This window comes from Cimex lectularius, unplaced genomic scaffold, assembly GCF_000648675.2.
Source record: "Cimex lectularius strain Harlan isolate CLEC.00 unplaced genomic scaffold, Clec_2.1 scaffold13, whole genome shotgun sequence".
NCBI lineage: Eukaryota > Metazoa > Arthropoda > Insecta > Hemiptera > Cimicidae > Cimex > Cimex lectularius.
Genome location: NW_019392649.1, coordinates 2,741,638 through 2,757,236, shown reverse-complemented (window position 1 = coordinate 2,757,236; position 15,599 = coordinate 2,741,638). Strand labels below are relative to the sequence as shown.

At 34.0% G+C, this 15,599-nt stretch overlaps 1 protein-coding gene across 3 annotated transcripts in view; it reads right to left on the bottom strand.

Annotated features, from left to right (window-relative positions):
• The window catches only part of LOC106664664, a 38,201-nt gene extending 24,532 nt beyond the window's left edge, over positions 1-13,669 (bottom strand). The window contains exons 1-3 of one of the 3 annotated variants that reach the window (XR_002911013.1): positions 13,448-13,669; positions 5,494-5,665; positions 5,250-5,432 (exon numbers count right to left, since the gene is read on the bottom strand). Coding sequence is in view for 1 of the 3 variants with exons in the window: in XM_014390596.2 (XP_014246082.1) it covers positions 5,250-5,432; positions 5,494-5,665; positions 11,296-11,397 (457 nt within the window). In the remaining 2 variants the exon portion in view is untranslated. Of the gene's footprint in view, positions 1-5,249; positions 5,433-5,493; positions 5,666-11,295; positions 11,512-13,447 lie in introns of those variants that run through there. The other 2 variants (XR_002911012.1, XM_014390596.2) reach the window with 2 other exon arrangements.
• Between the last annotated feature and the right edge of the window lie 1,930 nt (positions 13,670-15,599).

The following is a 15,599-nucleotide window of genomic DNA, read 5'->3' as shown; positions in this document are numbered from 1 at the left end:
CTATAATTTTGAACCGATGAAGGTATGCTCGGTTTTTTCCATGCCCCGTAAGTACTTGAATCAACTTATAATGGTGATTAAATGTTGAGTTTGTTCGGGCAGTTATCGTTGGGAAGAACCTTCTGATGTGAAGCCCTTTTGTTGTTGCCGAACATTGTTTTTCCCATCTATCCTTGCTTTCTTACCTCGCTAATTTCGTTCTTCCTGTTGGCTGCCTCCTTGGCTAATGTGTCAGCTGCTTCGTTTCCAGTGAATCCACAGTGAGCTTTTATCCACTTCATGCTTATAGACCAACCGTCGGAATTTTCTAGGTGGAAAACCAATTGCCTGATTTCTTAAAAAAGAAGCGAGTGGTTTTGACAGTCTTGAATCGAGACCAGGGATAAAGAGCTATCTGTCTATAATGTGGCTGTTTTTCTTTTTTTTTTATCAGAGTTTCGATTGTATCCCTCTAGGAGAAGGCACTTTGGCTTTCTCTTTAATCCCTATCCCTTTTGTACAAAGATTTATTTTGAATTGAAAATTTGAATCCAGATATTTCACGTATTAGGTTACTTCAAGGTCAAGCTTTCTCGATCTAGTTCTACAAAGTTCTCCTTATCTCATAAAATGTTAATTTAGTGTAAATTTGATTACACCAATAAAAAATATATTAAACGCCCTAAGAGATTCATTTTTTATAGGAATTTCATAAGGAAAAAAAATACAACATTAGTTAGTTGGCACACCAACTCTCTACTCTACTCCCAACACGACACCAAGAATGGCACACTTATGCAGAAAACAAACACTTTAAGGAGTAGAAATACTTTGATTGAATATAAAAAATATATATTTTTTGCATTGTATCAATTCAACTTTTTTCCACATCTTACATGTATTTGTTAAATTTAAACAATGTTTGTAATACTAGGCTCTAAAGATGATTTCAGTAAAGATTGAAACGTTGGCAAGATAAAGAAAATATTTTTCTGAATCCTACATCACACCAGACCGCATCTCACGATTTCCGAATAAATATTCATCACATGAAGTACTTCATCCGGGTTAAATCTGAGCTTATTTTTTTTGTTATATTCAATTTAAAAAAAGCTTTTTATGTTTACTTTGTATTAGTTAATTTATTTGTAATAGAAGTTTGAAAACCTTAATCACTAAAGTTTTACACTATTTTCAACAAAAAATCAAATTGTTATGAACATGTATTTGTTAAATTTAAATAATGGTTGCAAATCCCAGGACCTGAAGATGATCTCAATAAAGATCGAAACGTTGGCACGATAAAGCAAATGTTTTCCTGAAACCTTATCACGCCAGACCGCATCTCATGACTTCTGAATAATTATCGACTAAAGGTCACTAATCACCACACACGTTATGAATATTCAAAAATGAAGTCTATTCCGTACTTGTCACGACTAAGAACGACCTCATAGAAAGGGTTTAGTAATCCTGTGCTCTTATGAAAAAAAAGGGACTGGATAAAAGCATGAAAGCAGGAAAATCTGTCAAGAAACGATGTCTGGCTTGTATTCTTCAAAAAGGTGGATTTTCTAAACATTTAACTTAAATTTTAAAAGCTTGAACTTTTCCTTATTTTCAATTTTGTGCGAAAAAGCATTTTTGTCTAATTAGGAGTATTTTCATTATAATTTGATAGATGTTTCAAAATCTTAAGAAATAATTTCGGTAAACAATTTGTAACAAAAAATAAATTTTTTTGTAATTGAACGTAAATTGTTTTATAACTGATCTGTAAAAAATTAAGCACATTTATTTAAAGTTCATCGATTGGGTCATGTCTTTAATCGCCTTATCTGACAATATTTACGGTCAAGAAAATGTTATTTAATATTTAGACACAAACTTTGGAAACACGTTAAAATTTATTTTCTGATCTTGCATTTTGCTCACCTAAGTTTACAATAAGGAAAGACAAATGAATCTCCTAGGGTTTATAATGCACTTTGTACTGATGCAATCAAATTTACAGTAGGATTACAATTTTATGATACACTTTATAGGAAACAGTTGTGAAGGATGAAGTAATACTAAAAGTGAAATATCTCGACTACAATTAAGAATCAGACAATAGGCAATAGAAACTTTTAGTCACATTTAACATGTAGAACAACCTTCACAAATATTGACGTCAGTTCACGGGACACCTTGTATTAACGCGTGTAAGTTGCGAAATCTAATTACAGACATTTAGCACATAACATATAACACAGTTTAAATATGTGTAAATATTTTCAAGCATTTTAAAATTTATCAGTAACCCGAACAGGTGTTCAATGCCCAATGTCCTTCCCTGGTCAACAAGCTTTGTATAATTAGTATAATCCCGGTATAAACGAACCTGGTTCAAAGCAGCTGTCCATCGCAGACCTCCCGGCCCTGATCAGATTTGCAAATAAGACAGTCTCCACCTGTCGCCTCCCAATCAAGCATTTATTAATTAGAGTGTAATTAAACATTCAAGTGCGGAGAAAGGGTTATTAAAGCGTTAAATTTCTAAAAGTGGGATTTCGGGAATTTGCAATTACAACTTTCTTCTTAATAATGAGGACGACGAAGAAAGCCCTGTGCCAGACACACATGAGCGCGCAGTCAAAGAAATTCTCCATAAAGTTTGGAAAATACCGTACGAACATGTAGGTTACCTCGTCAAGGGAGTTGAGTTTGTTGAAAAAACTTTTATTTTAGAATTTACATGAAGTTGACGAAAGATTTGTAATAAAATGTGACACGTTCACCTTCATGGCCTGGCTCACATGAATTTTATAAAAGGAAAGCTAACCCTCTCTTTATAATGGTGGGATTTTTTTTTTTTACTTTTGTACTTTTTAAAGGTGGTATAAATTACAAATATTAACTTAATTTGAATAAAAATTCTTAAGGTTGTCGTGTCTAAACTAGTAGAAAAGTAGTAGTGAAATAATTTTTTTAAAATTTATTTGTTTATGATAGTTTCAAAGCACATCATTATTTTATATCAATTAGATTTCGTGGCCCGATTGGCTAAATAAATTATTTTCAATTAATTTAATTTTTTTTACGACGGTTCGCAACTTGAGAGGTTATATAAACCCTCAGTGTGTCGGTGTTTTTGAAAAAAAGCCAATTTGTAAGTATTGTAAGTATAAGGCAGCGTCGCTGGATTCGAACCCGGGACCTTTATCTTCCAGTGATGAGCGCCGTGTCAACACCTAAACCGTTGCGGCCACCGACGCCCCAGATTAAACATTAAGTAAGGCATTGTTGAGATAAAAAAGTCAGTGCCACGAGCGGGATTCGAACCCACGACCTTCGACTCAATACACCGCTGTTCTACCACTTAAGCTATCGTGACATCGATCCACTCGGACACCAACTTCCCATCTCAGCCGAAGGTCGTGGGTTCGAATCCCGCTCGTGCCACTGACTTTTTTTATCTCAAACAATACCTTACATAAAGATTAATTAATTGAAAAAATATTACATTTATTATTGTTTTGTTTTTGTTCATTTTGTTATTTTGTTTCATTTGATACTAATAATCTGAGCAACATCGATTTCAACCGATAAGAAATCGTAATTTGACTCTGATTTTCCAAACATTCCCAATACAAACGAGCATTACTATTCAAAGTGTTTTCTTTTTCGAGAACACATTTTCAAGGTTTTTCAGGGATGCAACGGATTCCATTGAAATTCAGATTTTAATACCGGTGAGGGGGCGGCTGCTTCTTTGACTCCAAGTTGGTTAACATGCAAACCTAAAGTGTCGGCGAAGTTTCGAACGTTTTTGCAATCTTTCCTTTGTCACAGCCTGATTGAAGCCTTTGTCAGCTTACAAAGGGAACATTCAGAGGGGGAGGGACGTTATTTCAACTCTCTCATCCTTGTAGCACTGTAACAAATAAAAAGAAAGCTGCAAACACAGCTTTTCTTACTTAGATGAGCTTTTATAATTGCCACCATGTGTGTTGTAATGATTAATATTAATTTTGTGAGCGTGCGTTTGCTCTTGTTGGTCTAAAATAAACAAATTTTGTTGTCGGACAGGATCGTCCCGTTCAAATCTCGTTATTGAATAGAAAATTACTTTAACATTTTGTCCAAAATTTGAAAATAGTAATAATATGAATTTGTAGTACAATTGCAAATTTTTTTGTTGAATTCTTTCTGTGATTTGTCGAATCCGTTTATCCTGGTCCGCTTATCCTCGATGTTTGGTACAGTCTGCATTTTCCGTCTAGTGCGGCAAGAATATGACACCACATATTCATTATTTCTCATTGTCCAAAGGAAAATACCAAAAAGTTATTTTTCTAAAAATAGTCCATATAGTTCAAACTGCATTGGGGTTTAGAATTTTTCTGCTCATCTGGGTCTGTATATTCTTGCTGTTTTGGTTGATCGATATATTCACATATTTATCATCTGCCATTTCCAAAGATAAAATATCAAAAACCTTTTTTCGTACGACAGTCCAAACTGCATTATTGTTTGGACACTTTCATTCACCCTAGGTGGCTTATCTTCGGTGTTTTGGTCAGTCAATACCTTCTATCTGCCTTTGCAAGAATTATCGACTTATATGAAGTTTTAACAATACTCAGACCCCAATAACAAAAACTATTGTCATCCGTACAATAGCCCAAAACGGTATTGTAGTTTGGTCGTTTCGGTTTATGCAGATACGCTCATCTTCGCTGTTTTGGTCGGTCGCTATCTTCTCGCTGGCGATGGATGCATAAAGCACCTAATAATAGATTTATTAACTCTCAAACCCCCAAGAGAAAACAATAGTATTGTTTCCCTTACAACAGTTACAATTAACTATAGTTTTTAGTTGAGATGAAAAGACGTCAATGGCACGAGCGGAATTCGAACACACAACCTTCCGCTAAATACGTCGCTCCTCTACCACTTGAGCTATCATGACTTCTATCCACTCGAACACCAACTTCCCAACTTCAAAAATGGCAAAAAGAGGGAAATTCGAACGGTTGTAGGTTAAGATGGAGAGTTCTAGTCCGAGAAGATAGAAGTCAGATAGATCAAGTAGCAGAGCAGCGATATATTTAGCCGAAGGTCGTGGTTCGAATCCCGCTCATGGCACTGACGTTTTTATCTCATCCAATACCTTACTTAAAGATTAATTAATTAAAAATAATTTATTTGTTCAATCGGATCACGAAACCTAATGGATTATTAATATTACTAGTTAATACTATTCTTTAAAAAAAAAATAAACTCACTCATGTAGCCAAGTTTACTCGAGACGGACAGCATTTCGTCGAGGGGCTCGTCAAGAATCGGGTCCGGGTCGCATGTAACTGCATCCAGGAGTTTTTTCATCACAATTTTACCCAGTTCTAACTTTTCTGCGAAGTCCTGTTCTTTCTGTCTAAACTCTTTCCAATCTCCTCTCGAATAGGTGCCTGCGAGTCAAACAATAACGTTGAAATCTTATCATAAATATATTTTTTAGATCATTTATACGTCTTTTGAATCGCCTGAGCTTCGCCTGCGCTTCTACGTCTTTAACGAACCGGTCCAGCTCGTTAACGGTGAGCTCCATCTCCATGTACAGGAGAGCTTTATTGTTGACGCAGTTGGAAGATACTTTCTCCCAAGACTCCAAACTTCTCTTTTCGCTGGCATATCGCTTAAACTGGAAACAAAAATGTACTATTCGATAACAGGAATCCTGCAAAATCCAGGCAAACAAAATTTGATTTTAAGATAAAGGGGAGGAAGTCAAAGAAGTGTGACTATGAGGTGTTCAACAAAAAATCTGATATCTTAGGATATTAAATTACTTTCCAGTTGAACAGAGATTAGTGTCTAAAATATCTTAGTTAGTCGTAAATTGTTTGTTTTTTGAACTATATATGAGATGTATCTGTGTAGGATCGAATAACTCTCTGTAATGGATCTTAATCAATTATATTTTATTTTTTGACCTAACTCCCCACAATTATCTAAACATTTTTTACTTGTTTTGGTTTTTATTTATTATTATATCTTGTGGTATGTAATATAATTGATTATTATTTACGTTTGTTTTTATTATTTCCATTTACTTTATTTTGGCTTATTTTATTGGATGAGTTGTGTGCTTTATAGGTTATCATTAATAAGTGATGTATATATTTGTAAGCTATAGTTCTGCTATTATCATTCAATTATGTTTTATTATTAGATTACGGAAATATATATTAAAAGTAAGAAAGTATACCTATAATCTGTGGAAGATTATATATATATATATANTAAAAGATATCACGATTTTCCGACGCCAGGACGTGATATCTTTCAAAATCGATAAAAAGCGAAATTACTCTGAAATGGTTGAGAATCGGACCATGGACAATATAAACTTTTTTGTTCATTTTAGGGTGAAGAATCTACTGGAGAAGTTTGTAGCACGAGTAGCAATTCACCCTGTATATATATATGTATGTATGTATGTATGTATGTATGTATGTATGTATACATACCACAAACCTCCTCCACAAATTTGTTACATTAATTTTTTATATACTCTATATATATATTTTATATACTATTTTTTTATATATTTTATATACTAATTATAAATACTTGTAAATGCTCGGAAGAGAGATTTTATTCAATAATTATTTAAGTTTATGTCCTATACCTCGTTAGAGGGTTTTAAACAATGGGGAACGTCTTTCTTGTTGTAATATATATTTCCGACTTGTAAACGTTGTATACAGGGTGAATTGCTACTCGTGCTACAAACTTCTCCAGTAGATTCTTCACCCTAAAATGAACAAAAAAGTTCATATTGTCCATGGTCCGATTCTCAACCATTTCAGAGTAATTTCGCTTTTTATCGATTTTGAAAGATATCACGTCCTGGCGTCGGAAAATCGTGATATCTTTTAATCTAAACATTTCTCTTAAAATCTATAAGCACCGTTGAAATCCCCGTTAATTTTTAGAGAGAATCAAAATCATAATTCCATTGAAATTTTTTAATTTAATTTAATGCCCATTTAGTATGTAATGCTTAAGAAGTTTACAAACAGCTAGAAGGTCAAGGAAGAAAGACCCAAACGTTTTGCCACCTTCATCTTCTTATTGAAAAATTAACGGGGATTTCAACGGTGCTTATAGATTTTAAGAGAAATGTTTAGATTAAAAGATATCACGATTTTCCGACGCCAGGACGTGATATCTTTCAAAATCGATAAAAAGCGAAATTACTCTGAAATGGTTGAGAATCGGACCATGGTCAATATGAACTTTTTTGTTCATTTTAGGGTCAAGAATCTACTGGTGAAGTTTGTAGCACGAGTAGCAAGTCACTCTCAAACATTAGCAATCCTTGAACCACCATTTTTTCTCTTTTTGTCATCAACATCTTGGTCTCACAACCACTAAATAAGAAAATGACGAGTGCGTTGGAAGCGTTATTAAATCAGGTAGTTTTCCTCAAATTTGCTGCCTTCTGAGACTAAAATTAGAAACTCTGGATTACTTTATACACTTTCCGATTTACACAATTTTCCACTCTTTTTGTAGTTCTGGCTGAAATAAAACACAAAAAATTAGCCCAAACATTTTGCCACCGTCATCTTCTTATTGAAAAATTAACGGGAATTTCAACGGTGCTATTAGATTTTCAGAGAAATGTTTAGATTAAAAGATATCACGATTTTCCGACGCCAGGACGTGATATCTTTCAAAATCGATAAAAAGCGAAATTACTCTGAAATGGTTGAGAATCGGACCATGGACAATATGAACTTTTTTGTTCATTTTAGGGTGAAGAATCTACTGGAGAAGTTTGTAGCACGAGTAGCAATTCACCCTGTATATTAAATAAAAAAGACATATAGAAGAAGTAGAATTATATTATAAATATTGAATTTTAATTATTTACTGTTGAAAAATGTTTATACACTTGGATGGTAGGGTGGTACAACAATATGTTTTTTATACTGTAAGATTTTATTACTTTCAACAAAATCTATATGTATTTTCTTGATTCAGTTAACTACGGAATGGATATTTACGAAGCGAAGAAACAAATCTGAGATCAAATCCGTGTCGGATTGTTCATGGGGTTAAATAAGCAATCAAGTTAGTTGTACCGCTGAGCAATGTCGACTGTTCTTGAACTCTACGATCTACAACTCCCAAACTGACGTGTAGAATTAGTTTCGATTTTCCAGCAAACTGACTTCGCCGTTGGTTGAGTTATTCCGGCTCAATTTCGTAGGCAAGCAAGAGTCAGTCTAATCTAGGGACACAGCCGCCTCCCACACCCCTTACCCATACGAAGAGCAAACACCCTATAAAACCAAGTAAAATTATTCCCCCCCCTGTGTTAACTTCCTGTCGTGCAGCTCGAATCTTCCTCTCATCACTAATTCAAGCATCATGAGATTTGTCAAACTAGGAAATTAATCGCATAACGACAACTCATTCATTACATAAAAATCTGTACTCTAACCCTAATAATATCATCTATTTTAACTTATTACTATCTAATTTATATTGTCTTCTTACCATGGAACACAGGAGAGCATCAGATACAACGATATGGTGTACAGATGACTAAAAAAAAAAACAAAGAAACCGGAACGGGCATTTATTGTACAAGCCCAAAACATGAGCAATCAAACTGATTAGGGAAGTACACTTAAATCTTTCAAGTAGAAAAACATGCCCTGGAAAATCTGAAAAAAGGTTACACTGGACAAAAAATCCTCATTAGATCTGATAGCCAAGCAGCCTTTAAAGCACTAGCATGTAAAAATTACATCAAAATTAGTCAGTGAATGCATTCCAAATCTCCAAAACCTGGGGAAACACAACAGCCTGATGGTATCTTGAGTGCCAGGGAACAGAGGAAATTCGGGTAACGAGAAAGCAGACAGACTGGCCAGAGGAGGATCCACAAGACCATGCATAGACCCCCGAACCTATACTTGGGATAACAAAAACAAATATAGAATCCTCCATTACAGAATGGATCCAATCAAAACAAAGGGACAAGTGGATAAACTCTAGCGGTGCTAGTCATAGTAAACTTATAATGAAACTACCCTCTCCAAGACTGGTAAAATCACTGCTGCACCTGGAGAGGGCTAAACTCAGAGGAGTCATAGGACTACTAGTCGGTCACTGGCATCTGAGAAATGCAAACATCTACAGAACATTGGCATATACAAATATGATCCCATCTGCAGATTATGTATTGAGTAGTAGGAAACACCCACCCATACCATCTTCGAATGCGAAGCAACAGCTCAATGGAGATTCAACCTAACATACGAAAAAACTTAGGGAATGAAATTGGAGCAGCGACAGTCAATGACCTGATACTGCTAAGGAGAAGAATAGAGTCTATTGCACTGAACTAAGGAACTAGGAAGACACAATAAGCCAGAAGGCTGTTCTCTGGTGTACCCAGCTTCCTAGTATCCTTCACCATATCATACCATACCATACCTGGACATTCAGTACTAATCAATACTACTAAAAGGACATTGAATCGACACTTCAGTCTTTTGATTTGGTGTCAGAACCTTGAAACCAATATTTTACTATTCTATACTAACAGTTTTTTTACTCGATACATTTGATAAGATATCAGAAACAATTAAAAAAAATAAAGAAGCTGTCTTGAGTCCAATAGGGATTTTGATAATGATTAGCAGATGTCATGAAGCAGAGCGCAGTGAATTATTCTGCTTTAAAATTGGTTTTTGAGACAGGGTTACGGTAGATCTGTTAACTGAACTATCTGCATAAATAAGCATGTTAAAATGTAAGAAGGAGCTGGAGATACACTGTATTTCTGGCAAAAAGTCGTTACAACTGCAATAAATATAGGTTACTTTGAGAACGTAATAATGAGAATGGATCAGAATATTCTCGGAAGGAGCCGCATTCATAGCTGTGGTACTTAAAAATCTTGCAGCTTGAAAACCTTCTTTTGGCCAGAATTTTAAATATATGAGGAATTCACTTAATAGCTTTTACACAATTTAAAAAATACCAAGTTACCCCCAATAATACAATCAAACACTATGTATGGTACATGTCTTATTTCCCGAATAGTTTATTCAAACCCGTCTTTGTTTATTTATTTTTTTTTTCAACCTTTTGCCTACTCAAGCTTGAAATCCGCTTTGATAATGTAAATTGAAGAGCTCAAATGTGCATACAATTTGAGAATTTTTGTGGTCTAAACATAAGTGGTATAAGAAAAATACCTACACAACTTTAAATTCACTAATTTCGTGGTCCGCTTGACCAATTAATACATTACAAATAATTAAGGTTTTTAGTTGAGATGAAAAAAAGTTAATGGCACGAGCGGGATTCGAACCCACGATCTTCGGCTAGATACGCCGCTGTTCTACCACTTGAGCTATCGTGACCTTGGGTTGAGATAGGAAGAAGTTGATGTCCGAGTGGATCGAGGTCACGATAGCTCAAGTGGTAGAGCAGCGGCGTATCTAGCCGAAGATCGTTGGTTCGAATCCTTCTCGTGCCATTAACTTTTTTTCATCTCAACTGAAAACCTTAATTAATTGTAATGTACCTACACAACATTATTCAGCTATTGGAAATTTAAACAGACAATTATATTAAAATATCGTACCAACCACGTCGAAGGACTCTAAAAAACGCTTGAAATTTTATTATCGTTATCATATATGTGTAATCTTGATTATACAACTGAGTATTTAGTTTGGTAATGTAAAATGGCAGCTATGTAATCCGCAATAACGCTCCAATCTGCTTTAGAAGCTATTGGATCATTTTAAATTGTAAAAGACAATCGATTCTTTTCCCATTTATTTGACAATTTCAACAACGAACACGAGCAAAAAGAGGAAAAATTCGAACGGTTGTTGGTTGAGATGGAGAGATAGTGCCCTAGAGGATAGAAGTCACGATATCTCAAATGGTAGAGTAGCGGAGCATTTAGCCGAAGGTCGTGGGTTCGAATCCCGCTCGTGACACTGACTTTTTTATCTCTACCAAGACCTTACTTAGAAAGAATAACTTACATAGAAAGAATAATTAATTGAATGAACAAACACTAGCTTAAATTAACTATAAAAAGACGTAATTTTTCGTGTTGAGTTTGTTCACTTGCAAGGTCATAAGTTGAACTTATTACATTTAAATTCTGAACTATCTTCCACTAAATGCTCTGCGGTAAAGTTACTGTACTGAACATAATTATTTTTATCAAACAAAGTGTGTCTTGAATTGCTGAAATATTAAAAAAAACGGACAAATTCAATTTACCTCTTTGAGCTCTCGATCGTCATCGTTATCGGACGCCGGTTGGTTATCGGCCACTGTTGAGTGTAAGTTCACAGACTTGTCAAGTCCACGGAATAAGGACATTTTTAACTATTTTCTAAAACTATTAACAGTATAAACACTAAAAGTTAAGCTCCATTGATATTGGAGCAGCTGTTTTGCCATTTTAAAATGTGAAGGTTTTTTAACACACATGCAGTGTTATCATTTTAACGAACTAATGAGAGTCAACTTCAACTTGTTAATTTGTCGTTGAACAAATAAATTGTTATGCAATATTGTAAATAAATGCTAATAAAAAACGTTTATCCAATTTAAGTTTTATTGGTAACATCAAAACCTTGACAAAAATAAGTGACTGTGGATGAATTTAATCATATTTTATATAATTATAAACGTGCTTGTTTATTCCGTCAAATTTCTGGGAAAGTGCTTCCGAATTGTAGCCTTGCCAATTATCAATTCTAACAAGAAAGACCTTATACAGTTACATCTAAAGAATAAGGGTATCGTAAATCCCGATTCTCAGAAAAATATTCAACAAATCACCACATTTGTATATACAGGGTGTCCCAGTTCCTTCTGACGAAACTCAGGGGATCGATTCTACTCTTGTTTTGAGCAAAAATGCCCAGGAGAAAATTGTCTGAAAGCTATCTATTTTGAAGATATTCTTCAATTCAGGTTTTTTCAACTTTTCACTACCTTACCACATTAAAACGCTTACAACATCCAAAATCTTGAGACTACAACAAAGCCAATTACACCATTTGAAAGAAGGCTAAATTTGCTGTAAGATAATTCTTTGCAATAATCTGAATGACATAAAATGTTAGCCAATATCAGTTGGAAATGCCAAAATTACAAAATTTAAAATTTTGTCATGATTGCACGTTCTACTGAAGTTACAAAAAAATACCTACAACTTGTCAAATTTCACAAAAACTTCTTCATCTAATATGCTTTACGTTGATATATCCAGGTTTTTAAATAACGTTCTAGTAGAGTTAAAAATAACAATCGAATGTTCGAAAACGTGAGATAAGGTAAATTTGAAGGGGGGGGTAGAAATAAATCAATTAGCATCGCTTTGTAATATAAAAATGACATCTGTAATGTCACAAAAACCATACCTGAAAGCTTCATACAATAAAATGCAATGGTTGTTCTTGTAGCAAGCATCTAACAACAAAGAAAGAACTTTTCAAAGGAAATGCTCAACGTGTTTTCCCTTTTCTCGAATGCATAACTGACTTACTGAATTTCTATCCCCCTCCCTCAAATTTACCTTATCTCACGTTTTCGAACATTAAGAGTTAAAACATAACAATTGAACAAATTTTGGACAATGAAAAGAATAAGTGTACAAAGCCGATCTTTCTGATATGAGAAATAAATAGCAACATTCCTCTCCTCTAGTATAGTAAAATATAATTGACAAAACAAGCTAAAAGTAGTATGAATTAAACTAATTATTCTTATTATGCAAGGTTTTGGGGGAGATAAAAAGTCAGTGACACGAACGGGATTCGAACCCACGACCCTCGGCTAAATACGCCGCTGCTCTACCCCTTCAGTAGTAAAAATTGAATTTATACAATGCAAAAAAATATTTTTTATATTCAATCAAAGTATTTCTACTCACTCAAAATGTTTGTTTTCTGCGTAGTAGAAATACTTTGATTGAATATAAAAAATATTTTTTTGCATTGTATAAATTCAATTTTTTCCACATCTTACATGTATTTGTCATATTTAAACAATGTTTGAAAATCCCAGGCCCTGAAGATGATCTCAATAAAAATCGAAACGTTGGCACGATAAAGAAAATGTTTTTCTGAAACCTACATCACGCTAGACGGCATCTCACGATTTCCGAATAATAATTGTTGACAATGCTAATTAAAGCAGACTCTGACTTAGGTTGATAGCTCATTTCTTCTGGACTTAAAATTGAAAAAAATATGGTTTTTGAGTTCAATGTATACATTTGGTCGAAAAATTTTGCCATAGCACAATATGTATAATTTAGAGTAGAAATTTTTTAAATAGCAAAAGTGCTTTTCCATTATTGTGGGTATGTGTGCGTTATAGAACTGTTATATAAATGATACATAGCATTATTTAGAATTACCTTGATAATTTCAAATATAACGATGGAGATGCCATCAGGGCCAATGGATCCTGATCTTGTCAAAGTTATGATTTTAATTAATTATTTTGAATTAAATTCTTTTTTTTTCTGATTGAAGAATATCAGCATACTTATTACTAGTCGCATAGAGGGAGAAATAGAAAAAATGAAGATCTGATATTCCTCAGAGAAAATACTGGCAAATTTTAAAACTGTTATATCGTATATATTTTCAAAAGAATACGATACAAACATATGATTTAAATGATTTTTAGACAAAATGCGCCCATGATAAGAAGGTTTGACTGGGACAGAATTGATGCTCATTAAGAAGAAAGCATAATTATATTTAACTAATGTTTTAAGGTTTTAGTTGAACAGCGTGTTTGCACTTGGTCTTTCAAAATTTGTACACTACATTTTTAAAAAATTGCTGTTTTTTCCTTAAACTTATATACAAAATGATGTACAAAACATTTTAATCTGTAATCCATTAATGTTTTTTACAGGACAATTTACGATTAACGTTGCAAGGATTAAGGCGTTTTGTCAAATTATACTTAAATGATTCCTAAGTGCTAAGTTATAATTATCCGTCACGCACCCTTGTTTGTTTCCCAAAACTTTACATGACAGTGCATTTAACGACGCAAATGTTTTCCGTTTTTAAGCCTGTAATTTAAGTCGTTAACAGCTCAGTTAAGTAGTAACTCAATTGGTAATGGTTGAAGAGGCGGTCTTTGGCCTACCTCGGCACAATAGCCAAACCCGAAACAGTCAATATATGTCCTGCCCGCGGGGGAGGGATATCTGACGAAAAATATTTTCCTGGCTCTCCTGGCCTCCATTATCGACAAAGGTTTATGCTGAAAATCGAGGCGTTTCTAATAAGAAAAAATCAGGCTTCTTCTTGATGATTAATGATTTAAAATGTTATTGCGTTTAAACACCGACGCCTGAAGCCCTTACACTACCTTGTACAATTGTCCGGCAATACCTTTAAATCACTCACCGCTTAGATTTACGACTTCGACTGAAATTAATGAGATTTCCATGGAACAGCAGTTTCTTCGTACTATAGGTAGAAAGAGGTTAGTCAACTAAAATCAGTAGAATAAAAAGCTGTAGTTTTGTATTTATCATCATCGTTTTGAATTTATTCATCATCATCGTTAGCCAATTATGTAAATTTGGGGTTAGGCACATTAAAAAAATATATGTATAAATTAGGTTACGCTAAGAAAAGGCGTACTATGTTCAACTTTATGTCTGCTTGCCTGTTTATCTCACCCACTCCTTTACATTCTCTCTCTATCAGTGTGTCGCATTTTATTTTTTTTCGTTTTTCTGTATTTTACTATTCTTCCTATTCCCTATTCCTCCTTCTATTCCCATTCTCTCATATGTTTTCTTTCTTTATTCTTTTTCTTTTTCGCTGTCACAGATGAACACTATTATTCAATGTACAACATTCTCTCTCTGTCTCTCTCACTCTCTCTCTTTTTATTTCTTGCTTTTTGTTATTTTTTGTTAACTTTTTTCTCTATGCTTGCCTATCTGGTTATCTGTTAATTTGCCTATCTATCTTTTTTCTCTGTCCTTTTACCTTTTTTCACTCTCTCTCATTGTTACTCTCATTAATCTTTATATCTTTCCTGTCACTGACGTACTCACTTATTCAATCGTCAAATATGTTGTCTCATTCTCTTTCCTTTTCTATATTTATATATATTTTTTCTGACTTTCTTTGATTTTCTTTTTGTACTTTTGAATCCCTGCTTACCTATCTATTTGGGTAATTGTCAACCCGACCCTCGTTTTCAATATATTTTTCTGTCCTCATTGTTACTTTTTTACTTCTTCTCCACTTTCCTCTCTCTTTCTCTTGCTCTATCCATCCACCTATAAATACCCTCACTCTTCCTTAGAGTACGCACTTGCCTCTGTTTTTTCCATTTTATTCTATATTTTTTCTCTGTCTCTTTCTTCGTTCCAATTTACATTTCTTTCCTTTATATATTCCACTGCTTTTATTCCTCTCTCTCTCTCTCTCTCTCTCTCTCTCTCTCTCTCTCTCTCTCTCTCTCTCTCTCTCTCTCTCTGTCTGTCTGTCACTCTCTCTCTCTCCCTTTTATTTCTTATTCTTATTTCT